Genomic DNA, 23875 nt, shown 5'->3' with positions numbered 1-23875 from the left:
AGTGTGATGAGTTCACGGCTGAGGGAACTGGGGCTGTTTAGCCTGGAGAAAAGGAGGCTGAGGGGAGACCTCACTCTCTACAACTCCCTTGGAGGAGGGGGTTGGTCTTTTCTCCCAAGTGACAGGGCAGTGGGGGAGTCCTCATCCCTGGAGGGATTGAAGAGTCTCATAGACATAGTGCTGAGGGACATGGGTTAGTTGGAGACTTGTCAGTTTTGGGCTAATGATTGGACTCGCTGATTTTGAAGGTCTTTTTCCATTGAGGCAATTCTGGGATTCTGTGATCTCTGCCCTGTCCCCACAGAGCAGTGGGGATGTCTGTGGGCTGGATGAGACCCTCCTGTGGGCCAGGCTGAGCAGTGGGTGCCCAAGCCCAAGAGCAGTGTTTGGAAATACCTGAAGTGACAGAAATTGCACTGCAGTGGCCAACTCTCCTCTTGGTTACACCCAGGGCTGCTGCACTGACCTGGACATGCTGTCACGCTCTGCCCCATCCCCAGTTTCTTACCCAGCTGGGAGAGTGAGCCAAGAAGCCCCCAGGCCTCACTGGCACAAAGCCTGTGCCTGCCCAGCCCAAGGTAGATTTGTCCAAGCCACTTCTCCTCCTCCACACAGGACAGGCTTGATTGCAAGCAGGAGGAATAGGCTCCAGCAGAGCCATAGGGATGCCGAGTCCAGCTGCTGGGATACCAGGAGACCCCCAGAGCCTCGCACCCTCAAAATGGCTGGTTGAGGCTTGAGCACTTGGCAGCAGGGACAGAGCTCCCTCAGCATGGGGAGGCCACGTGAACCACTGCCAGCTCTGGTGAAATGTGTTCTCTTGTTTGCAGCCCCCTCCCCAAGCTGGGCTGGGCATCCAGCCGCTAAGCAGGTGGCCGAGGAAGGAGGGGATGGGGGATCCACGGAGTCACACAGTAGGAACACTTTAATTACTTGTCCAGCTCTTGCAAGACCCTGCTGGCACAGCGTTGTCCTGTCCTGCACCAGCATCCTGGAGACCTGTCCCAAAAATCCTTTTACAGCTGGTCAGACCCTGCCAGGACCCCGGGCAGAGAGCAGCATGGCATTGCTCCAGTAACCCCTGCAAGCTCCTGAAGGAACTGTGCCCACTGGGCTGCATCAGCTGGCAGCTCACAGGAAAGTGGCAGCGATGGTCTTTTGGGAGGAGGCTCTGCTGAGCCCTGGGGATCTGGCTGGTGATGTGGCTGAGGTGTCCCGGGGGGCAGAACCACTTTTTGGGCCCTGCAGTGTTTCTCTTCGCTTTAGCAGCTCCAAGGCTGCTGTCTCCACTTCATCTACCTCCAGCTGGCTGCTGGTTGCCATCTCGTCCCTGGTCACTGCTACAAAGGATGGATCATGGGCCAGAGCCGTAAGGCCCCCGGAGATCAGAGCCTGCAGCAGAGGATGGGTAAGAGCCTAATGTCTCCTCACCCTTGTAGCTAAGCTTTGCCCTCCAACCTCCCAGCTTGGCTTTCACAGCCTGGCAGCACTGCCTTTCCCTCTGCCAGCATGAGCCTTACCTCCTGAATGAGGAAGGTGATGGCCGGGGTGGTGGATGTACTTGGATCACCATTTTCACCCCGCTGGTACCCTGAGCTGGACGCTGTTCCCATCACAGTTCCATCCTCTCTGGGCAGCTGGGCAAGAGGAGCAAAGAGTTGCAGCCTGGGCTTGGGCAATGCCCATGGAAGGTCTCTCCCATGTTAATGTGGGGGCTGCAGGTGCTGTCCTCAGCCTGGACACACAATCCTATCCTATTGGAGCTCCTGGGTCCAGGGCACCACTGCAATGGGACCAGTAGGACCACGTGGGCAGAGAGAGCTGGGAACCAGCCCTTACCTCCTTCCCCGACACTTGCCAGGCAATGAGGCACTATGTCCAGCCAAGGGCAGCCCGGGGAGCATGGGAGCAAAGCTGACGCACCCCTTTATTCTGCCCTGGCTCTGGAGGCAGCCGGGGAGACAGAGAGCTGCTGCTTTGAGCTGTCCCAGCTCGGATAAGCACCCTGGGCTGATCAGAAAGGAAAGCTCCAGCAAAGCTGGCATGATGGCTGGGAGCCCTAGAGACTGTCTCCTCTCCAGTATGGCTGTGACAGCCTTTCCCTGGAGGGGAGGGAGGTTCACCCATGTCCCCCACATTCTGGACACACATTGCCCCTTTTACCTCCTGGGGGAGAAGGTGCAGCCTTGATGATGGGGGACCCCTAGAGGTGGCCCCTTGCCTCCTGCTCGGCCTCCGTTGCAGCCTCTCCATGGGTAAGGGGTAGTTGCACTCTGGGAGAGGGAAAGATGAGGACATCAGATGGGCACAAGAGCAAGGACATCACTGCCACCCAGAACTGTGAATGGGTTAACTAGAGTGGGGGAACCAAAGAGTTTAGGAGTTCAGGAACTACTGAAGTCCCAGCACCTGCCCACTGCCCCATGCTGGCTCCTCACCCATGATTGGGAAGAAGCTCCTGTTTGTGGAAACAAACACAGTTTTGTGGCCTTGATGCCTGGGCATGGCCAGTCCTCCCACAGCCCAGGGCACTGGCTCCATCACCCCAGAAGGTGGGAAGGTGGGAGGAGGGTCTCCTGGAGCTCCCCAGACAGGTCCCTCTGTGCTCGGGGCTCTCAGCTAACCTCCAAGTTGTTGGGGTCTATGTCTTCTCCTCCTTCCTGCCAACATCACACCCTTTCCCCTACCCTGTCCCTTGGGCTGGTCCAGAATCCCCAGAAGAGGAAGGGTGCTGAGACTCACCCCACAGTGGATGCCTGGGTGCTGCTGGCACCGTCTTCCTCAGCTCCTCGTCCTCATACTCCATCCTGGCAAAGCAGGCAAATGAGTCAGCCTCAGCAGGGACCACATACCGAGACCAGCTCCACCCAGGGGTGCAGCCCTCCCCACTTTCTCCACCCTGGGTAATGCAGCTGGGAGGGCAGACCCAGGGGGTACCTGGGATGGATGAACAGGGTGGAGACCCCAACAAGTAGGATTAAGTACATCCTCTTATATTGATGACCCTTGTCCCTTCTACCTGTGCCCAGGCAAGTGCTGGTGGCCCCTACCTGGGCCTTGGCACTATCCACCTTGATCCTCATGGCACTGAGATGAAGGAGTGATGGGAAGGACAAGAACGGAGCCACACACACTGACATGTGGAGTCACACACCAGCCCTGAAGCTACCTCGCATGTTCTGGGTACATCTCTGGGAGTGCCAGGCTGGGTCTGGGGACCAGCAAGGGGTGTCCACCCTCCTTGTCCTGTTGCCTGAGCCCTGGCTCACACCCCAACTGCTGAATTTCTGCACAGAGCTCTTCATGTCCATGAAGCCACTTCCATGGCCAGAACTTGATTCCTCCCCCAGTCTGCAGGGACCTCACTACTGCAACTCATCCACCTCAGACCTTACTCATCCACGATGAGTCCCTGAGCAAGACTGATGTGCAGCCAGCCAGCAGCACAGCCCCACTGGGAACCACTGGGCATGACCCAGCTCTGCCCCTCCTTGTCTGCCCACTTGAGGCTCACCAGTCCTTACCTCTCCAGGCAGTCGTTTCTGTTGGCATTGTTGACGTTGGTGTTGCCTTCCTGGGGGGAATCATCAAGGAAGACGGGGGAATCGAGGTCCTCACTGCCCACCTCTGTGAACTGCAGGGGCCTCTGGCTGGCCATCTGGGGCTGCAGGGGGCTACCAGGCTCCAGGAAGCTGTCAACCTGGCCAAACAAGCCACCTGTCCTCTGCAACCAACAAGGAGGCCATCAGGGGAGGCCTGGAGCTCTGGGCTGCTCTGGGGCCATTCCCATGGGAGGAGACATGTGGGGGTGCCTGTGGGAACAGCAGTGTCTCTGCTCATCTCTCTGCTTGGGCCTCGCAGACCACAGGGTTTCCAAAGCCTCACTGCCCAGGTGGGGAAACTGAGGCACTGAGGGGTGATGGTCATGCAGCAGCACAGAGATGAGAGCCAGCCCTGTGCATGACAAATCCTGTCACCTCTGTGGGACAGCCTGAGCTGGTGACACATCTGGGCACAGAAGGAGGTGCAACACCACAGCTGCCCAGGCTATCTCAAAGACTTTCAGGGAATGGGAAGTGAATCTGTTCCTGATCTGATGATGATGACACCTGAGCCTGGCAAAAGGTGTGAATTGGGCCCTCCAAACCTGTGAGTAAACATTCAGCACACTCCTGCCAGGCATATGAGCAGGGTCCTTTTATAGAAGGGAAACTGAGGCAGAGAGCAGGTTGCCCAGGATGACTCAACCAGGATGTCCTGACACTCAAGGACAGGAAAGAAGTGCTGATCCATCCTTGTGGTCCACAGTGTCTTTCACGGTCAGGCTCACCTCTGTGGACTGTCCTCCAACTGCTAGTAGCCACGCTAACTCACCACCAACACATCAAAATGGGAGCTGGGTGGGACCACCAGAACCTGGGGTGCCCTGAGCGCTGCACTCACCCTGTATATCCCTTCCTCCATGGCAGCCTCCACCATTGCTCTTTCCAGCTCCTCCTCAGCAGTCAGGTCCCCAGAAATGGCTCGATGGATTTCAGGAGCAGCTTCTTCTTCAATGCTCCTCAGCCCAGCCTGGTGGGGACAAGGCATGGCTGCATGTGGCCTGGCACCACCACCCCTCTCAGGACTTTGGAGAGGGAAACATGATGAAGCATGCTCACCTGGTAAGCCATGCTGCCCTGCCAGGTCTCCTACCAGAGACAGGCCATAGGTCGCCCTGCAACTGGCTGGCTCTGTGCTTGGTGAAACAGCTTCTGGGCTACTGCTGTCCCATGAAGGGGTATGCTAAGGGCATCCTGATGAAGGGTCAGGCTGGTGATGCCCAAGGGGTAGCTGTGCCTTTGTCTCTGCTCTGGAGATACCTGAACTGGGGCCTGGCTCCTTTCCTTGCTTTGCACCTTTGGGGCCTGGTCTTTTATCTCTACAACTGATTTCCTCCCTGTAAGGTCAGGAGAGGCTGGGGACATCCCAGCTGCTCTGGCCATGCACATAAATCCTCTCCCATCCCACCCTGACAGCATCCTTCAGGGCTGCTGTGCAAGCTTTTCTGACTGCAGTGGTCCCACTCAAGATCAGCCACATCAACCCCTCTCCACCTGATGTCGCACCAGGCAGTGAGAGATGATGCAGAGCACACAGAACTACCCACAACTCTGCTAAAGTGAGGAAATGGAGAAGGCTCTGGGAATGGAGCAGAGTTGGTGGATAAGGGCCTGGATGAGCCACATTCAGCCCAGACTTTGGTCTGTGGGGGTGGTTTCCAGGTCTTAAAACTGCTTGGTAAGGCATCAGACCCTGCTGAGCCCTCTCTGTGGCCAAAGTCAGTGGGGCAGAGAGACAAAAATCTCTTCTGTTTCTGAAGTCATCTGCATCCTGGAGACTAAAGTCACCCTCAATGGTGGAGTGCTCATGGCCAGTTCAGTGCTGGTTCACTTGAGCCCACCTCATTTCCAAAGCCTGAGGCACAGAGGTCCCTACGTGTGATTGAAGATCTGTCTCTCTAAGTTACCCTAGACTTTCCCGAGCTGGAGGAAGACTCTTCGCTGATATGCAGAGCTCCCCACCACATCCTGCCTGCCTCCAGGAAGGGTCACCCCTCCAACACCACCCATACCCTACCAACCTGAATCTCCACAGGGTTCTTCTTGGGCCGGTACCCGTAATATTCCTCCTGGCGCTTCATGAACTTCCTGAAATGTTCTTGGATGAGGAAAGTAGCATAGAATTTTCCCACTGTCACCTCATCATCTGGAGGGGAGGAAACCAACCTGATGATACCACCTATCACAAGGCCCTGTGTTGTCAGAGCAGCTGAGACCCCAACCAGGTGTCACTCTGCCCCTCTAGGAAGTACCAACAGGTGACATACCTCCAATAGGTGGGATGACCTGGTCCAAAAGCTTCATACTAGTTCGCTTCCAGATTTTTTTAATGATAGCTCTAAGCTCCTCGTTGGCCTGCTCAAAGTTACCTGCAAGAAAAGTGAGCAGGACAGAGTACTTTATTCCCAGGGGAACGTGAACATGAGTGAAGACAAAGCATGTGAAAATGTGGCCAGACTCCTCCAGGGTGTGACAGCTCCTCTCCAGCATCCCCACCCAACAAAAATGAGCTTTATAAGAATGAGGGTTTGATTTTAGCAAAAAGACTTTAACTATAGAGTGAGTCAGACCTAGCAAACGGGTGGAGCCTAAGTGCCACTGTCTCTGTTCTGGTGATCAACAACATATTTTGACCTCCCTTTCGTGCTCCACAGGCTTTGCTGTTCCTGCTCACCTGAAATCTGTCTATCTCCATGTGTACTCCGAGATCTCCTATGCTCCTCCCAGGTCTGCCTGCACTGTGCTCAAGGCCACGTTCCCCACCCCAGCTGGAGGGAAGGCACCCGTGCCTTGCTGCTGGAAGATCCCAGCCCCAGTGGCCCACCACTGCCCAGCCTCACCTGCCACAGAGCTGTTCGTGTGACAGTGTGACACTGCCCAACCCACAGGCATGGAAACAAGCTGGTGTGGCATCCTCCCAAAGCAGGGCTTTGCAAACCATGCTGCTGGCAAGGAAGGGGGTAAAAGCAACTCCTCCTCAGCATAGCTAAATTCAAAGAGGTTCCATCCCCTTCCATTCCAGTCTGAGATTATAAATACACGTGGAAACGCAAACCTGAGCAGGAGCAGATGGTGCTATTTTGGGGGGCAGACCAGTCTACACTCAACAGCGTGGGAAGGGAGACCAGTGGCTGTGCATTGCAGCAGGGATGGGAACTGGGTCAGAACCACTCCTGAACTGTTTGGGGTGAAGTCAGGCAGCTGAGATGGCATTGGTTCTCCCTGCAGAGCTACAACGCGTCAGGCAGCTGAGATGGCATTGGTTCTCCCTGCAGAGCTACAACGCATCTGCCTGCAACTAATAACGTCCTTCAGGCTTGGCCTGAGCAGTCCCATGCATGTGCCCGTGGTCTCTGATGCAATGAGATAATTAATAGCATGAAGCCGAGGGTTGCACCAGAGGGTCTGGCCCCATGCAGGCAAGTGCCCTGAGGTCCCCAGACAGAGTAGGGGAACGGTGTGCAACCAGTACCCTGCAGCACAGGGAGAGGATTCCCCCACTAGGCCATAGAGGCAGGCAGGAGCATCACTTACCTTCTGTCTTGATCTTGAGGGCTGTCCTCACCAGTGCAAAGAGAGTTGCATTGAAGGTGACAGTGCCATCGCTGTTCAGGGGCATGTTCATGCACACCAGACGCTGCACAGCAAATGAACAACTGTGACCTCAGATGGCAGAGCAGGCTGGCAGCTCCCTGCAAACATGCAGCCTGTCCTGGCCGGAGGGCAGAGGCGCTGGCTGGGGAGAGGCTCTGCTTGGGGCACTGAGCTGCCAGCCAAGAAGCCCTCCCAGCTCTGCCTGCTCTGCCCAGGCCCCACGAGGCCCTGCACCACCAGCATGTGAGCCAGGGGCAGCAACATCATTCATCCTAGCCAGCCAACTAAACCAGGCCAAGCTGTGGGAAGAGGCAGGTCACATCTGTGGAAATAACCCAACCTATGGTGCACCAGTGCCATGTGAGGAAATAATAAAATCAGAGAATAATTTAGGCTGGAAAGGACCTTTAAGATCATTGAGTTCAACTGTAAACCTCACACTGCCAGCTCCACCACTTCACCGTGTCCCTAAGTACCACACCTACAGGTCTTTTATACAGCTCCGGGGATGGTGACTCAACCACTTCCCTGGGCAGCCTGTTCCAATGCCTGACAATGATTTCAGTGAAGAAATATTTCCTAATATCCAACCTAAACCTCCCCTGGTGCAACTTGAGGCCATTTCCTCTTGTCCTGTCACTTGGTCCTTGGCTGAACAGACCCACCCCCACCTCTCTCCACCCTCCTTTCAGGAGACAGTGAGAAGGTCTCCCCTCAGCCTCCTTTTCTCCATGCTGAACAATCAGCCAGCAGGAGACACAGCATTGCTCTTAGGGAGATGGGAGTCAATTCTGCTTTGCACTCAGCCCTCCAAAAAGTGCCCCAGGCTGCCATGAGGAATCTGGGGATCAAACCTCCTAATAAGTTTGCCCAAGACCCATAAAGTCCCTGAGCCCCTGCCCATGTGCTTTATACGTGAGCCTCACACAGGTCCTGGATTTGTGCAGAATGAGCTAAGCCCAGAAAAGTGTACTCATGCCTACAGAGCTGGTGTTTCCAGCTCCCTCAGTGCTATCAGCCCCCAGAAACAAACTTGTACAGCCCAGCTGACGTGGCCAGGTGCTCAGGCTCAGCATTGCCCTCCTGCACCAGGCGCAGATGTGGGGCAGCCCAGTTCGGTTTGGGAGTTCCTCTGCATTGAGGGCTCCAGGCTGGGCAGAGACCAGCCCACCAGTGCCATTGCCCTCAGTGTGGGGGTGTGCACAGGCAGGTCCTTATCTTCAGGAGCCCGAAACACATCAGCTCCATGCAGGTTTAACAGCACCTCTCCTTGACTCCAGAATACTCCCCTCCATTAAACATGCGAGGTCAGAGCATGTGTATAAACCATGATACAGGGAAGCTGACTGGATTGTCACCCTCAGCCTCCCTGGGCAGGATGCAGAGACAGCTTGGGGACAGCCCTGTACCCACACACCCTGCCACCCCCTTGGCTCTTACCTTACAAGCTACACGGTGCGGGCAGAACTTTCCAAAGCCCAGGGGAGGCTGGATACGTCTCAGCAGAGTCACTACATCCAAGTGTTTGATTCTGCCCCTGCAGAGGCAAGAAACTGCATCATCAGTATGGTGGCAGACACAGGGGACAGTTATTCAGGCAGGGGCTGGGTGGCTTCATCCTCGTGGCCTGCCCTTTGCTCCTGCAGTGGGCAGACCCCTACACTTCCCTATGGTCCTCTTGGGAAAGCAGCAGTTCCCCGTGGCACTGGACAGCAGATAAAGGTGGATGGTGGCATGAGAAGAGTTGGCAGCATTACCAGGGCTGGATGAAGAGGAGACTGGAAGTCTCATGTCTCCAAACATCCTAATGGCTTGTATCAGCCCTGTCAAGTCCACATCCACCTCTGAGACACTGGGATCTAACTCTAAGATAGTGCCACAGCTCACACTGCCATGCGTGTCTCAGGGCAGCCCACCCCAGGCTCCCCATGGACCATCCCCTCTGTGCCACTCACCCCCTGTCACTCACTTGGCCTCGGGGTCGTACTCAGCCCAGATCCGTTTGAACTCATCCAGGTGATGGGGCCCAAGGATGGACCAGTCGCGTGTGAGGTAGTCAAAGTTGTCCATGATGACGGCCACAAAGAGGTTAATGATCTGAGGGCAGAGAAGCGGGTGTGAAGGATGAAAGTTAGGGCAGGGCCAAGCACTCAGCAGGTCCCCAGGCAGACAGACAGTGACAGTCCTCCAAGCTGGCAGCATAGAGCAGGGCAGTGCTGCCTGTGGCCCAGCCAGGGCCATGGGAAAACACAGGCAGACGTGTTCAGGAGGAGAAGGGTCTTGGGTTCCCCTGGAGCCAGGGGATGGTGTGGGTCACCCCACACAGGGATGGGCCTCCCACCCAAGGAGATGATGTGAAAGCTGCAGCAGGCACACGGCATCTCTTCCCTTTCCACTTTTTGCAAGAGCCAACACAGACACATCTGGATGGCAGCACACAGGGGCTGTGAGAAGGAGCTAACAGGGGATCCTGGGCCCCGCAGGAGTGCAGGGCCAGGTTTACAGCATGGCTGTGTAGATGGGCTGGGGGATGATGCCCCTAGGAATAGGGTGCTGTGGGCTCAGACCCACCAGATGCAAGGCCAATTCAACACCAGGGGCTGCCCAGGGCCAGGACAGGGGTGCCAAAGGGAGCCCTGTGGGAGCCAGCATACCAGGAAGGCGCAGAGCATGTAGAAGCTGATGAAATAGAAATAGGCGAAGCCTGTGCCGCAGGTGTACTCCTCGCCCTCGGCAAAGTCTGACTCGGGGTCGCACAGCTTGCCGTAGCTGCAGCCCAGAAGGATCTCCTGCCAGGCTTCACCGGTCGCACACCTAGGAAGAGGGGATGCCTGCTAGTGCCTGCCTGTCCTGGACATGAGCTGGGCACTCAGGGAGGGCTGTGGCCAGCCCAGCATACAGGGGAACAGGGAGCTACTGGGAAAGGAGCAGTCAGGATCCTGGGCTTGTGGGGAGTCTGCTGTTGAAAGCTCTAAATTGAAGTGGTGTTTGGAGTCAAGGAAAGCCTTGAGCTGAGCTCTTGCTTCCTGTTGTTTCCTCATAATTCACAAATTAAAATCCAGTCTGGGAAGGAAAAATTCAAAATAGAAACCCGAAAGTGCCACTCTCTTCTGCAGCTTAGTCCCATTAGACCAACAGACAGCCACTCCCGAAACGCTTCTACTGCTGCAAGAGATTTTTTCCATAGGGCAAAAAAAGAATTCAGCTACAGAAATGCTGGTTTCCCTCACTCCAAGCCGGTGGACTCCCATGTTGACTCTGAGCCCAGCTCGCTTCTGAAGCTGCTTGCTCGCCAAGACAAGACTGACCTGAAGAGCAGCAGCACAGCTTGTGGAAAGGTTTGGAAGTTGTTGTTTCGGTTGATCTGGGTCCCGTCCACCATGGCGATCTTCCCAAACATCTGTAAATCACATTGTCAGGTCCCCAGCATACTTTCTCAGGCACTGACAACACTCCAGAGCACCCTTGTCCCTGAACTCCTCTTCCTCTTGTTTACTCAACTTTGCTGTCCCCAAAAGACATTGAGAACAGGGTATGGGTGCTCTGGGGCTCAGGAGCTCCTTGAATGTTCCTGTCTATGCTGAAAATGCCGTTGTCTACACTGCACTTCATCAGGAACAAGGAGACAAGGTCATACAAACCAGGCACCAGCACTGGTGTGTCTGGTTGTGCCATTGACTCCAACAGTGGTATTTGCTGTGGGCCTCAGTTGCCCCAGCTGCAGCCTGGGGTTTGGAGGAGGCTGCTGGGGCTGTAAGCATCCTTAGACAGGTAAAATGGTCCCATCAAGTGCAAAGTCCCAGGGAGTGCATAGCAGAGGACCTAGTCCCTCTGTGTCCCATCTCCCCATATCCTATCAGGCTCAGGGCATCTGTTCAAGGCCAAATCCCACCTCTGTGCCTCTCACCTGCATCCCGATCACAGCATAGATGAAAAAAAGCATCACAATCAGCAGGGCTACGTAGGGCAGTGCCTGTGACAAAAGGACCATAGCTTGTGTGAGACACCAGCCCAGCATTGAGGTGACCCAGGGACAGGAAGTTGGGTCTGGAGCTACGCATGAGGTCAGCATCTCCATGTGGGGAGGGGACAGCTTACTTTCTGCCTGCTTCTCTAACCACCCTCTCACTAGCCCCACTAGCCTCCATGCATGGGAGGCTTATGCCAACCTCCAAGAGAGCACCGGGTCTCTGCAGCTGGGACAAAGGCTGAGCACAACCCAGGGATGCCGAGGGCTGAGGTAGCTGCCCAGGCTCAGGGGCTATGTGCTGAGGTGTTGCACATGTCCTTGAGCTTCCCACTTGGTGCAGAGCCCAGCCTTAGAATCATAGAATTGTTTGGCTGGAAAAGACTTTTGAGATCACTGAGTCCAACCATACCTGTCCACTACCAAACCAGATCTCTGAGCATCTCATCTACCCGTCTTTTAAATACCTCCAGGATTGGTGACTCAACTACCTCCCTAGGCAGCCTGTTCCAGTGCCCGAGAACCCTTTCAGTGAAGAAAATTTTCCTGACATCCAATCTATACCTCCCTTGGCCCAACTTGAGGCCATTGCCACTTGTTCTATCACTAGTTACCTGGGAGAAAAGACACACACCTGCCTCACTACTACCTCTTTTCAGTTAGTTGTAGACATTGATAAGGTCTCCACTCAGCTTCCTCTTCTCTAGGCTAAACAACCCCAGCCTTGCTGGGACCAGGGCTGATGGGCGTGCTCAGCCCAGCTCTGACACATGGTGGTGTCAGCCAGGGAGACCTCCCACATCTTCCCACCATACAGGCAATGTTCTCCTACACAGCACAAGCCCCTGGTGCAGTCTGAGCCCAGCAGCCTGCCAGCACCGGAGCTTTTCTTCTCTACCTGGTAAGGACAGATTGCTCACCCATCTAGCCTGAGGATCAGAGCTTGCTGCCAGCCCAGGACATGCGCTTGTCTGGGCAGGGAACACTGTTCCTCACATACCTGGAAGGACTTGATGAAGGTCCACAGGAGGGTCCTGACACCTTCTCCCCGGCTCAGCAGCTTCACCAGCCGCATCACCCGGAACAGTCGGAAAAAAGTGATGGAGACACGGGAGTTGTCATCGGAGTCCTGCAGGCAGAGCACAACACTTGGTGGTCAGCGGGTGCTGATGCCTCCACGCAGACAAAGGTGGGTCCAGGTCCTGGGAGGGTAAAGGTAATGACATTCCTCCCTTAGGCACCAGCCACGGTCCCCACAGCCCTTGTCTGCACAGAGGACCAGACTCCAAAGGAGATATGTGCTGGCACCTTCCCTCCAGCCTTCCCAATGAGTTCATCTCCCCAGCCCCATTGTCTCTGCCCCCCATGCTGCCCCAGACACCTGGTTATGGGTATGAGAGCAATCCCATTAGCGAGGGGGTTGGGACACTGCAGGGAGAAAGGCATGCTGTAATGCAGGCTGGGAGAGCTGCGCTGTTCACCGCATGCCGGGCAGGGCCACCCAAGGACAGGCTCAGGTCCCTCCAGGCTCTCGCCCAGTCCATACCATATGGGATGCTCCCACCTCAGGATCTGTTTGTAAGGTGAGCTGTAGGCCAGGCACTAGGCACATGAAGGGTTAATGATGGCTGTTTAAGAACAGAAAGGTTGGTTTCAGAATGTCCCAGCAGGGCTTTCATGGACCAAGGGAGGGACTGGAGGCTCTGGAGGGGTGCTGCCCAGTGTCACCCCTACCTGCAGTGATGCCTAGTCTCTCGGGGTGGCTGTGGGCCCCGACTTGGAGAGGCAAACAGCCATGTCCCAGGGCTGGGGACTCCTGGGTTCAGGGAAGAACAGGCAGTCAGAAGAGGAGCCAGCAGGCACAGCTCCTGGGCTCAAAAGGCCAGGTTTTTTCTGGGAGCACCTGGGACATTGGCAGTTGGAGTTGCTGGAGGCTCCATCACCTGCTCCCTTGGTTGCTCCAGCACGGCACAGCCTCAGCCCCAGCCTCTGCGACCAGGAACCAAGAGCAGACCCTCCTGGCCTCCCTCAGGCACTGTCCATCCTGACCCCATCACTGCTTGGGGTGCCTTTCCCACTGCCCCCTCAGCCTCACAGAGCTCTACTACTGCCATAGATCCCTCTCACTCCCATCGTCCAGCCCACCTGCTCCCAGCTATTTCAGGGCAACAAAACCCAGCTGTAAACACCCTTCCCAGCAGCTCATCTTCCCCAGTCTGGCATTTCTGAGTTCCCATGGCTGCACTAGAAAATACCATCTACTCCCCCACCCCTCCTTCTTTTGTCTTTTGCTCTCCTAGTGCCTAGCACCTGCCTAGCAAGCATAGTGGTCAGGAATATCTCATCAGCTCCAGTGCACCATGTCCCCACCACCAAGACCTGGATAGTGCCCAGCAAACCCAGCATGCTTTCTGCAGTTCCCAGCACCAGGGCCCTGGGACCCTGGGAAGAGGCTCCAGCACGTGGGGTCCTGTAGCCACCCCTTTCCTATTTTCAGAGCTCCTATGGGCCAACCCAGGGCACCCCCACCCCACTGCACCCCCATGGTGGTCTCAGCCATCATAGAATCACACAGAATTGCCTCGATTGGAAAAGAACTTCAAGATCATCCAGTCCAACCATGAACCCAACACTGACAAGTTTCCAACTAACCCATGTCCCTCAGCACTATGTCTACAGACTCTTCAATCCCTCCAGGGATGGGGACTCCACCACTGCCCTGGGCAACCCCTTCCAATGCCTCAGAACCCTTTCAGCAAAGAAATTCTTCCTCACATCCCATCTCAACTGCTGTGGGCACAACTTGAGGCCATTTCCTCTTGTCCTGTCACTTGTTCCTTGGTTGAACAGACCCACCCCCACCTCTCTCCACCCTCCTTTCAGGGAGTTGGACAGAGCCAGAAGGTCTCCCCTCAGCCTCCTTTTCTTCAGGCTCAACAACCCCAGGTCCCTCAGCTGCTCCTTGTCACACATGTGCTCCAGACCCTTCCCCAGCTCCGTTGCCCTTCTCTGGACATGTTCCAGCACCTCCATGTCCTTCTTGGAATGAGGGGCCCAGCACTGAACCCAGCACTCGAGGTGCTCAGCCTCAGCAGTGCCCAGTACAGGGGTAAGGACTGCCCTGGTCCTACTGGCCACAACATTCCTGATACAGGTGATGATGCCATTGGCCTTCTTTGCCACCTGGGCACACTGCTGACTCATGTTCAGCACAGGGCTTGGCCCACTCAACCCCCAGCACATCAGGCCAGCAGCTGCAGGACAGAGCCAGCTCCTGGGGGAGCACAACACAAGAGTTGTCCCTCTAACCGTTTCTCCAACTAACACTGTCAGAAGCTGCATTCATGCAGGCAACTCTTTTTGGGCCTTACACAGACAGGGTGATAGTCACAGGATCCAAGGCCAACTGTCCTTCCCTGAATAGCCAGGGACACCTTTGTTTGATGCTCCATTCAGGTCAGACATCACAGTGCTGGCGGGTGGGATGGTAGAGGGCAGGGCTGGGCCAGGAGATGGACCCAGGAGTGCTGGGGGACAGCTTGGCACATCTCAGGGTGGGAAGGGGTGTCTGTGTGTAGGGTGTCTCACCTCAAGTCCCCCTCAGCAAGGGGAGAGCTACACCCCAGAGAAAGCAGCTGGGTCTGGCCTGTCTTAATGACATGCAGGACACATGCAAACACCAGCCACAGGCACGCTGGCATGGGCATGGGCAGCGAAGGGCACAGGGACGCACTGCAAGCACATGCAGCTGATATTTACAATGCCATCACAGCCTCCGCTGAGGCAGTACAATCCGCCACTGGATGCAAGAACAGTCTGTCAAGAGAACAAGAAAGTCAGCAGGAGAAGTGAGGCAGGAATGAGAGGGAGGGAGGGATGGGTGATTGCAAAAGAAGAAGACACAGAAGAAAGAGTAAGATTGAAATTAGAGACAAAGAGGAGATGGCTGAGAGAGGAGCACAGGGGAAGGACAGGCAGAGACCTCCCATCACTCAGGTTCATGGACAAGGCAATGTGGCTTTTGAGGGGCAGAGGCTGCAGATGGATGGCCAGGGAAATACACTGATCATGAGGGACTTACCCACTTCTGTGCCCCACTGCATCTCAACATATACCTCTGGGGCAGGGGTGTAGGGGCCAGGAAATCAGGGCCAAAGCTCAGAACTGTGTAATTTTGCTGCCTCCCATGGATGCTCCCAGTTCAGGCCCAGGGCTGTGGTAGGTGGGATGTGGAGGCAAGCTGACCAGCTCAAGCAAACCCACAGCTCCTCCCCAGCAAGCCAAACTGCTCTCAGCACCTTGGACACCAAAATGAAACCAGTGCAGGTTTGCTGGGAGCAAACACCGAGACTGGTTGTCCTACATGTCGGTAGGTGGCAAACCACTTCCCGGCACCATTCACCCACTAACCAAGAGGCAGGTCTGCGTGCACATTGGCACACACAGGGCACATGTGTTCACACGCAAAGGAGTGCTCACTCACACACACACACACACACACACCCCCTCCACATCCACCCTTGAGGCTCCTCAAAGCTACCTGGAGACACATTTCTCTGCAGAGAGCCCAGGATACTCCGGGGAAGGGGAACTCCTTCCCAGTGCAGACACCAACACCTGACCCTTGATGGGGTCGCCCAGTCCCAGAGCCCCCTGCACAGACCATGCTTGTTCCTGGGGCCCAGCCAGGAAGCGCCAGTTCTGCTTACCAAAAGTGGCCCACTGAGCACTCGCATTCCATGGCCAAGCAATTGAGAAGGCTCTGGGTAGGCTGGGAGGGTCAGCCCTTGCGAAGGAGCTGAGCTTCCAGGGCAGGCAGTGGCAGGAGTGGCACAGCAGCATGGACACTGCAAACCTCTGACATTTCAGAGCTTGGGGTATCCCTCCTCCCCTCTTGCCCCAGATGCCTCAATACCCCCTGGGATCTAGGGGAACTCAATGATTGAATGGCCATGAGGATCTGGCTGTGGTGGCTAGCAGAGCTCCTGACAGCACAACCCACCCCATCACCTCAGCCTGACAGGCACACACAGAGACATGAGGGAGGAGAAAAGAGGCAGAATGGAAAGAGAGAGAAGGAAGGAGAGGACAGACTTTGCAAACCAGAGGCAGTGCCACCAGGAATGGCTCAGCTGCTGCAAGCAGTCATCGCCCTTCCTGCACCATGGTGCAGGCTTGTTTTGTGAAGGCCACCCTCCTGAAAACACTGCAGCCCCCAAGGCCTGCCTGTGCTGGCAAGGTGATCTATGGTGGGTGCAGTGGTTGCAAACAGCTCCTGGGGACCAGAAGTAGCAGACCCACCTTGCACTGTCTTCTCAGCAGGGAGACTTACTGGAAGGGCAAGTGAGGTTGCCCCTCAGCCTCCCAATCCCCTTGCAAATCACCAGATGGCTGGGAAAAGCTTGGTGATGCTGGGAGAGATGTGGGCTGGATGGACAAGCAAGCACATGGAGGAAGGGTGGGGCAGCCATGAGGGGACATAGATGGTCACAGGGGCATGAAACCTGCCAGCACAGGACTGCCTGTGACAGAGACCCCCTGAAGAGCTTGGAGCACTGGGAAGGGAGACCAGTACTCTTAGTGCCCCAGCACCTATATCAGGGGAAGACGACCAGAGAAGCTCAGGCCATAGAGGACCATTCTTGAAATCCTTCCTGGCCTTCTGCAAGACCCTGCCACTGCCAACGGTGCTGTGGTACAGAGAAGACAGCACCTGGGTCAGTTCCTGCCAGTCCATCCAGGGCACAGAACTCTTCTGGGTGCCTGTGACCTGAGTCCCTGCACATCCCCACAGACCCATGGCCAAGCACAGCAGTACCTTGGCATCTGTGCCAACTGATGTGGTCTCTTGCTCCACAGGGACTGAAAATGTCTGCTCAGTGCAGGGTCTTGAGCACCCCTTGAGCTTCATTTCTGAATGGCAACAGGATGGGGAAGGAGCTAACGCACTAGGAAATGATACCTGACAAGCAATGGGAAACCAGGTCACAGGTGTAGAGAGTGGAGGGGGGGAGACGACAAGGATGGTATCCTGGAGGACCTAGTGACAGATGAAAGCTGCTGGCACTGGCATGAAATATGGGAGCTCATCAAGGCTAAGAAGCCCAGAGGCTCAGAGGAAGACAGCAGGGCTGTGCAAGGAGCATGTTGCTGTCACAGTGGGGGAAGGTGGATGATTTTGCTTAAGCAAGCTCTGTGAGGCCTGGACCACTCTCCAGAGAAAAAGGTGACTGTCACCAATGGCCCCTGAATACCTTTTCAATCCCTGCACAGAGAACGGTTGAAGGTCACCCTGCGCAGGGGTGGCAGTGGCAGCAGCTCTGCCAGACACAGCCCTGCAGTGCAGGAGCTGGAAAGCCCTGCTCCCAAGAGGAGATGGCATGCAAAGTCACTAGGGAGGGTTAATCTATAATCTACTTGATCCTACAGTTGCTTCTAGAGTTCGCATCAGATCTGCTCAATGCAGCACACAAACTCCTGGTGCAGAGGAACATTTTCAGTGCCAGACATGGGGTGTGGGTGTTCCAGTGCTATGAAAGGCTCCTAGCACTGCTCTGAAAATGCTCCCAGCAGAGTACTTGACCATATAGCCACTGCCTGCAGTCACCCAGCCATGCAGCTTATATGGTGTAGAGCTCCTGAAATAGCGTCTAGAGTATACACATGCACACATATACAGTCAGTATGCATCTGTATATGGATGGCTGTATAAAGGGACATATGCAAAGCAAATGCCTTGAAATTTGATGTATCTGGTCCTCCCTTGGCATGGCACAGCAGTGTCCTGTGGGTACAGAGAGCTGTAGGAACCCTTTTTCTTCCCACCTGCACTGATCTGAGGTTGGACGTGTGGGTGACTCCCTGTCCAGGCGTGCACATGGGGAAGACAGACAGAGTGAGTGGGGTAGGGGCTGGCACGCGTCCTGCTGCTCATGGTCCAGTCCTGAGCAAATAGACCATTTTCCATAGGATCCCAGTGCCTACAGATTCAGTGAAAGGGAGGGGAGGGGGGAAGTGTGACATGTTGGCTGGGGATGGTCCCCTATGTTTAATCAGCGCCTCAACTGTGATCGCCAAACACTCATGCCATGGGCTGATCCTGGCTTGTCCTTCCTTAGAACCAAGCAGAGAAGGGAGAGAGGAGAGGACACCAACACTCTGCAGAGCTGGACACCACAACCACAGCCCTGTCTCACCCCAGGGCAGGCGTCGTGGCACAGCCTCAGGCAGGTGGGGTTCTGCAGGGACACTCTTGCACCCAAGCAGCCTGACACTTACATCAATCTCACTGAGGATGACGTCAATGATACTGCCAATCACTATGAGGAAGTCGAAGACGTTCCAAGGGTCCCCAAAGTAGCCCTGCCAGGAAAGAGCCAAAGAAGAGGAGTGAATATCCAAGAGTCAAGTCAACGAGGAGACAGATACTGGAGCCCAGAGGCAGGAGTGCCAGAAGGATCACCAGTGACCTCTGCCACTTCAGGGTGAGCCAGAAGAAGGGATGGTGGTCAGACCTGGTACCCTCAGTTCAATTATTTGGTCCTGTCTTGCAATGGTGTGAAATGAGGAGGGTGGATTGAGGTGGCTAGAGCTACGACCCCACAGATGACCCTGAAGATGGGAACAATGGCCAGATGGATTGGGTTGGATTTAGCTAGCAAGGCTAGACCTGACAAACAGTAGCCCTTCCAGAAACTCACAGGTCCTGCACATGGGTGTCCCCAAGGGTCTCACAAGGAGAAGTTCTCTGAAGTTGCAGGCCTGGGGGTGCTTGTACTGTAGTCATGCCAAATGCAGGGTAAATGGACCTCCATGGCCTGGCCCAAGGCCCTCTCCTTCTCTCCCGACCATGCTCTCCTCTCACCTTGGCTTTAAAGGCCATGAGCTTGAGGATCATCTCCAGGGTGAACAGGACAGTAAAGGCCACATTGAGGATGTCTGAGATGTGGTTCATTTCTGCAGATTGGTTGTAATGCTGAGAAGGCAGGAAAAGCCATGTTAGCCCACGGCAGGTCCAGCCTCCATTGTAAGCTCAGAGGTGTGTGCTGGCTGCAGAACCCCCTCCCACACACCTACATCAGCAAAAAGGAAATTTCCCCTCTGCAGCCCCTTCTCTGGGCTGCCCACATCCAACCAGTACCGCTTTGCCCCTATCCACAGGGGTGCTGAGCACACACCATGAGCTTTGCTGTATGGGAAAGACCTCCTTCCCAGAAGCTCTCTGGGTTGAGCTAGCCCATCCGCTGCCATGGATACCCCTCCACCACCTGTGGTGGGCACTGTACCCCTTACCTGCCTGCCCCGGCAGATGGGGGTCATTTTTGAGGTACTCAAAGTAGGAGGAGGTGACCACATACCAGATCTGGTACTGGTAGGGGTTCTTGGGGATGTAGCACTGCAGCGGGCGAGCCTTCAGCGCATACTGCACACACTGGCGCTGCGGAGGGGAGGGCGGGTGTGAGCCCACAGCCACAGCGGGGCACAGGGCAGTGCCAGGGGCACAGACACAGAGTCAGCACCTCTGGCAACACTGCACATTCCCACAGACACGAGTTGGATCCCTTGCTTCTCTATGAGCCCAGTGACATGGTCACATAGACTGTGACAGTTCAAGTATCTGCTGTGCTTTCTGCAAGTACACCCCCAGAGCACCCACATGGGACCAAGTTTCCAAAGCCACCGCTTGTCTCCAAAGATAGCCGTGCTTGCCCTTGAACCGACCCCACTAGCCTGCTTGGTTATCATGGCACTTTCCCAGGGTCTCAGGACTGGCCAAGAGTAGCCTAAAGACATCACATGAACCAGGGGTGAAGGGGACACTGAGTTTTTTCTCTGCATCTGAGAGGTACTGAACAGGCCCTTCCCTCCTCAGCAAGCCAGGGCCATCTCTGCTGGGTTCATGTGCAGCTCACGTCACTCCTGGCACCCTCATCTCAAGATGCCTATGCTGTCTCTGCAGGCTTGCTCAGCAGATAAACATGCCACCACCTCCTCTGAGCCAGCAGGCATCCCTGTCTAGCTGTCCTCCCCAGCATGTCCTCTGCCAATGCCAGTCTCGCTTCTGCTGCTTTCAATCTTGATGTCCCCAGCTGGAACCACAGCATGACAGCATCACAGAAGGGCTGACAGTGGAAGGTGGAGATGGTCTAGTCAAAGTTCCCTGCCCAAACCAGGGCCAGCTAGAGCATGCTGCCCAGGACTGTATCCAGTTGGGTTCTGAATACTTCCAAAGATGAAGACTTCAAAACCACTCTGGGCAACCTGTTCCAGAGCTTGACCACTCTCACTATAAAAAAGCGTTTTTTTATGTTTAAATGGATTTTCTGGTTTTCTTCAGTTTGTGCCCATTGCCTTTTGTCCTGTCACTGGGCACAATGGAAAAGACCCTGACTCCATCTTCTTTACACCCTCCCATTAGGTATTTATACAGATAGGTAAGATCCCTATGAGCCTTCTCTTCTCAACACAAAACTCAGGCTCTCCTTGTATGACAGGTACTCTTGACTCTCAGTCATCTCAGTGGCCCTTTGCTGGACTCACTCCAGTACGTCCATGTCTTACCCCACCTGCACCAGAAGGCCCACTCCCTGGTTCTGATCCACTCTGCCCTTCCCTTGGAAGGCTTGTGTTGTGCCAGGCATGGGTCCAGCTGCCCCAGCAGCAAACAGACGTGGGTCAGGTTCAATTCATCTGCACCAGCAGTGCCACTACTAAGGGCTGACCCAAATCAGCCAGCCCCAGCAGTGCCAGATCCAGGGCTGGTCCACCTTGCCTTGTCCCAACAGTCCCATTACCTGGTTCTTGTCCAGCTCACAGTTCTTGTACTCGCTCTCCCCCTGCTCCTGGAAGGTGACAATGACAAAGCCCACAAAGATATTCATCATGAAGAAGGCAATGAGGATGATGTAGATGATGAAGAACATTGCAATCTCCACCCGGTAGTTGTAGATAGGGCCTGTATCCTCAGCATTAGTATCAATGGCCATGTATAGCAGCCTACAGGAGGGAAAGTGAGGCAACAGAGATCCTAATTAGGTGGGAAAGACCATCTCTCCTCCTGAAGGTCACAGAGAGCTCTGGGGACATCCCAAATCAAATGATGGTAGGACAGGGCTGCTGGGAGGGCCTTGTCATCTCCCCAGCCACTGTCAGGATGGCTAGCCCTGCTCCTTGGCCTGGGCAGCTCATCTTTCTTTACCATGCTAAAGGTCTGCAGCAGTGACCTGCTCCCAGCACAGACCCATCCCTCTGCAGGCCCCGTGCACAGCCAGACTCACTCTGGCCAGCCTTCGAAGGTGGAGACAGTGAAAAGTGACATCATGGCTGAGAAGACGTTGTCAAAGTGGAAGTTGCTGTGCAACCAGAGACGCTCCTGTAGCTCAATCTGCGTGGGGTCCCCATCCACGTAGTTGATGAAATAGCCCCTGAAGCAGAAGGGATGCAGTGTTCACCTGGCAGGGCCTCCTTCAGCCCACCCGCTGCAGTACTGGGCCAGGGCTCTTTGCTCCCTGGGAGGGGAGGACAGCCCTGTACTTGTCTCTGATTTACCCCAGGGTGAGGGAGAACAGCACGAGACCTCAGGTCCATTTCTTGGATGCAACATCCCCATGCAGTAACACAAGTGGTCTCTGCCACAGACACCCTTCCCATCCGTGGCCACTGCCCTGCTGCAGCTGAGCTGCACCAAGCTCTTACCTGCACTCCTTCTCTGTCATCTTGGATGGATCTGTGCATCTATAGAACTTGCCCTGGATTTAACAGAGATCAGGAGAGGCTGTGATTTTTCTCCGAAGCCCTGGGGAGTTTTGACTTTTTCACAGCCCACACTCAGTCCCCACCCTGCCTCTGTGCTGACTCTGGCCCCTGTCTCACACCACTGCTGGCTTCCCCACTCTGCATCAACGCACATCAGTCCACAGGGTGTTCCAGGAGCCATGGCAGACCCGGGGGTCAGTCCCAGGCTGAGACAAGGAAACATTGCCTAGTGATGGGAACAAATCTTCGAGGGCCCTGAGGTGAAACCTATCATCTAGCTCATCCTATCATGGAGCCAACTATTTGGAAAATAGGGAAGAAAGCATTAACCACAGAATTAACTAAAAGTTAAGGTATGCTGACAGGTCTCGTCAGTCTGCAGGGTGTCCCGAAAGCTCTCCCTATGTCAACTGGGAATTTAAGCTCAATTATTAGAATAAAGCTGAGCTCAGCCAGGGCCAGCTCTGCCTTGGAGCAAGGCCCAGAGACCGAGAGAGGTGCTGTGGAAAAGGACACACTTTGCATCCAAAGTGCAGAGGAAGTCAGAAGCACTTGCTGCCTTAGCAAGGGGAAACTGAGGCACTAAGCAGGACAAGGCAGCTGGTCCCTTTACATGAGCTGTCTGGACCTGACAGTATTCTAGTTTCCTGCCTTCCTCCAGCTGCAGGCTCTTCTTCTGGGAAGTCTGGTGCAGGCAGGTCTTCTTGCAGAGGACACCTATGCTGACCTCAACACTGGGAGACACCATCCCCAAGGGCTATGGCTAGAACATCCTGTCCAGGATATGCCTGAGCAGAATGTCTCTCCTGCGCATCTGAGACACCTCTCACCTTGAAGAGCTGGACCCCGATGCAGGCAAACATGAACTGCAGCAATGTTGTGACAACCACAATGTTACCGATAGTCTTGATGGCCACGAACACACACTGGACCACGTGCTGCAGATTGAGGATAGTGCACATGTGAACACGCCTGGGGCAAGCCCCTGCTGCATGTCCCACACCCTCTCACTGCAGGGATGGGCCCCAGGAATATTGGGAGTCTGTTGAGAGCAGGGGGGTGGGGCAAACCCCTTCCACAGCTGGGGAGTGGGAATTGGGTTCCTGACCCAGCAAACATCACCAGGCATGATGCCTGCCACATAACCTTCCATGGGCTGAGGACCCCCAGCATCAGCATCCCTCTTACCTTCAGCCCCTTTGCCCTATTAATGGCTCGGAGAGGCCTCAGCACCCTCAGCACTCGGAGGATCTTCACCACTGAGATGGTACTGGACCTGAGGAGGAAGACAGAGCTTAGATGGGGTGAATCCCCTGCCCAGACCAGCCTGGCACAGACCCATCAAACAGCCATGGAGGCCAGGCTAGAACCAGGGGTGAGGGGCAATGGATGGCAGAAATATAGGGATGGCACTAAGTCATCACCCCAAACAAGGACACTGGCAGCTGGAGAAAGCAGCTCCAAATTAAATTTCCACCCAGATCTTCACCTTTGACACTCCAGGAGTTTACCTCCCTGCCTCCCAGTTGTCCATGCTCTGTCCCCGTAAGCATGCCTTTATGGACACTAACACGTGGGCTAATGCTCAGACCTTGGGCTGGGTGCTCCTTCTCCATCCAGCACAGAGAGCTGCAGCACCCTGGCTGCCCTGCGAGGCTAAACAGACCGGTGCCCACCCTGTGAAGCATGGAGGTGCTTACTCGAATCCCATGGAGATGAGGGACACAGCGACCACCAGCAAGTCGAGGATATTGAAAGAGTTCCTGCAGAAGGAGCCTTTGTGGAGGAAAGCACCATAGGCTGTCATCTGGGGAGCAGAAGGAGTTAGGAGAGAGGCCAGGCAGGACTTGGGGGCACCCCTCCACAGCCCTGGGGTGGACAAGGCACGAGAGGCCTCTCATAGCTCCATGGCCTAGGGACCATATCCTGCTCAGACCTCTACCTCTGCAGCCAGGGA

The 23875-nt window shown here is 55.3% G+C and overlaps 1 protein-coding gene across 1 annotated transcript in view; it reads right to left on the bottom strand.

Moving 5' to 3' along the window:
* Positions 1 to 1131: 1131 nt before the first annotated feature.
* Positions 1132 to 23875, bottom strand: part of LOC104520524 (voltage-dependent L-type calcium channel subunit alpha-1S) — a gene marked incomplete at its 5' end in the record, with an annotated part of 46224 nt that continues 23480 nt past the window's right edge. Inside the window, 26 exon segments of the mRNA XM_029083557.1 lie at positions 1132 to 1392; positions 1521 to 1637; positions 2164 to 2273; positions 2743 to 2807; positions 3525 to 3724; positions 4444 to 4572; positions 5624 to 5748; positions 5870 to 5971; positions 7137 to 7239; positions 8637 to 8733; positions 9166 to 9293; positions 9851 to 10010; positions 10505 to 10596; positions 11104 to 11169; positions 12164 to 12292; positions 14923 to 14979; positions 18442 to 18525; positions 19028 to 19138; positions 19456 to 19483; positions 19485 to 19600; positions 20958 to 21159; positions 21441 to 21587; positions 21859 to 21911; positions 22749 to 22856; positions 23107 to 23194; positions 23619 to 23725. Coding sequence (XP_028939390.1) covers positions 1132 to 1392; positions 1521 to 1637; positions 2164 to 2273; positions 2743 to 2807; positions 3525 to 3724; positions 4444 to 4572; positions 5624 to 5748; positions 5870 to 5971; positions 7137 to 7239; positions 8637 to 8733; positions 9166 to 9293; positions 9851 to 10010; positions 10505 to 10596; positions 11104 to 11169; positions 12164 to 12292; positions 14923 to 14979; positions 18442 to 18525; positions 19028 to 19138; positions 19456 to 19483; positions 19485 to 19600; positions 20958 to 21159; positions 21441 to 21587; positions 21859 to 21911; positions 22749 to 22856; positions 23107 to 23194; positions 23619 to 23725 — 2985 coding nt within the window.

Source organism: Antrostomus carolinensis, unplaced genomic scaffold (genome assembly GCF_000700745.2).
Source record: "Antrostomus carolinensis isolate BGI_N321 unplaced genomic scaffold, ASM70074v2 scaffold14902, whole genome shotgun sequence".
Taxonomy (NCBI): domain Eukaryota; kingdom Metazoa; phylum Chordata; class Aves; order Caprimulgiformes; family Caprimulgidae; genus Antrostomus; species Antrostomus carolinensis.
The sequence above is the reverse complement of the archived record's forward strand: the minus strand, read 5'-3'. Positions and strand labels throughout refer to the sequence as shown.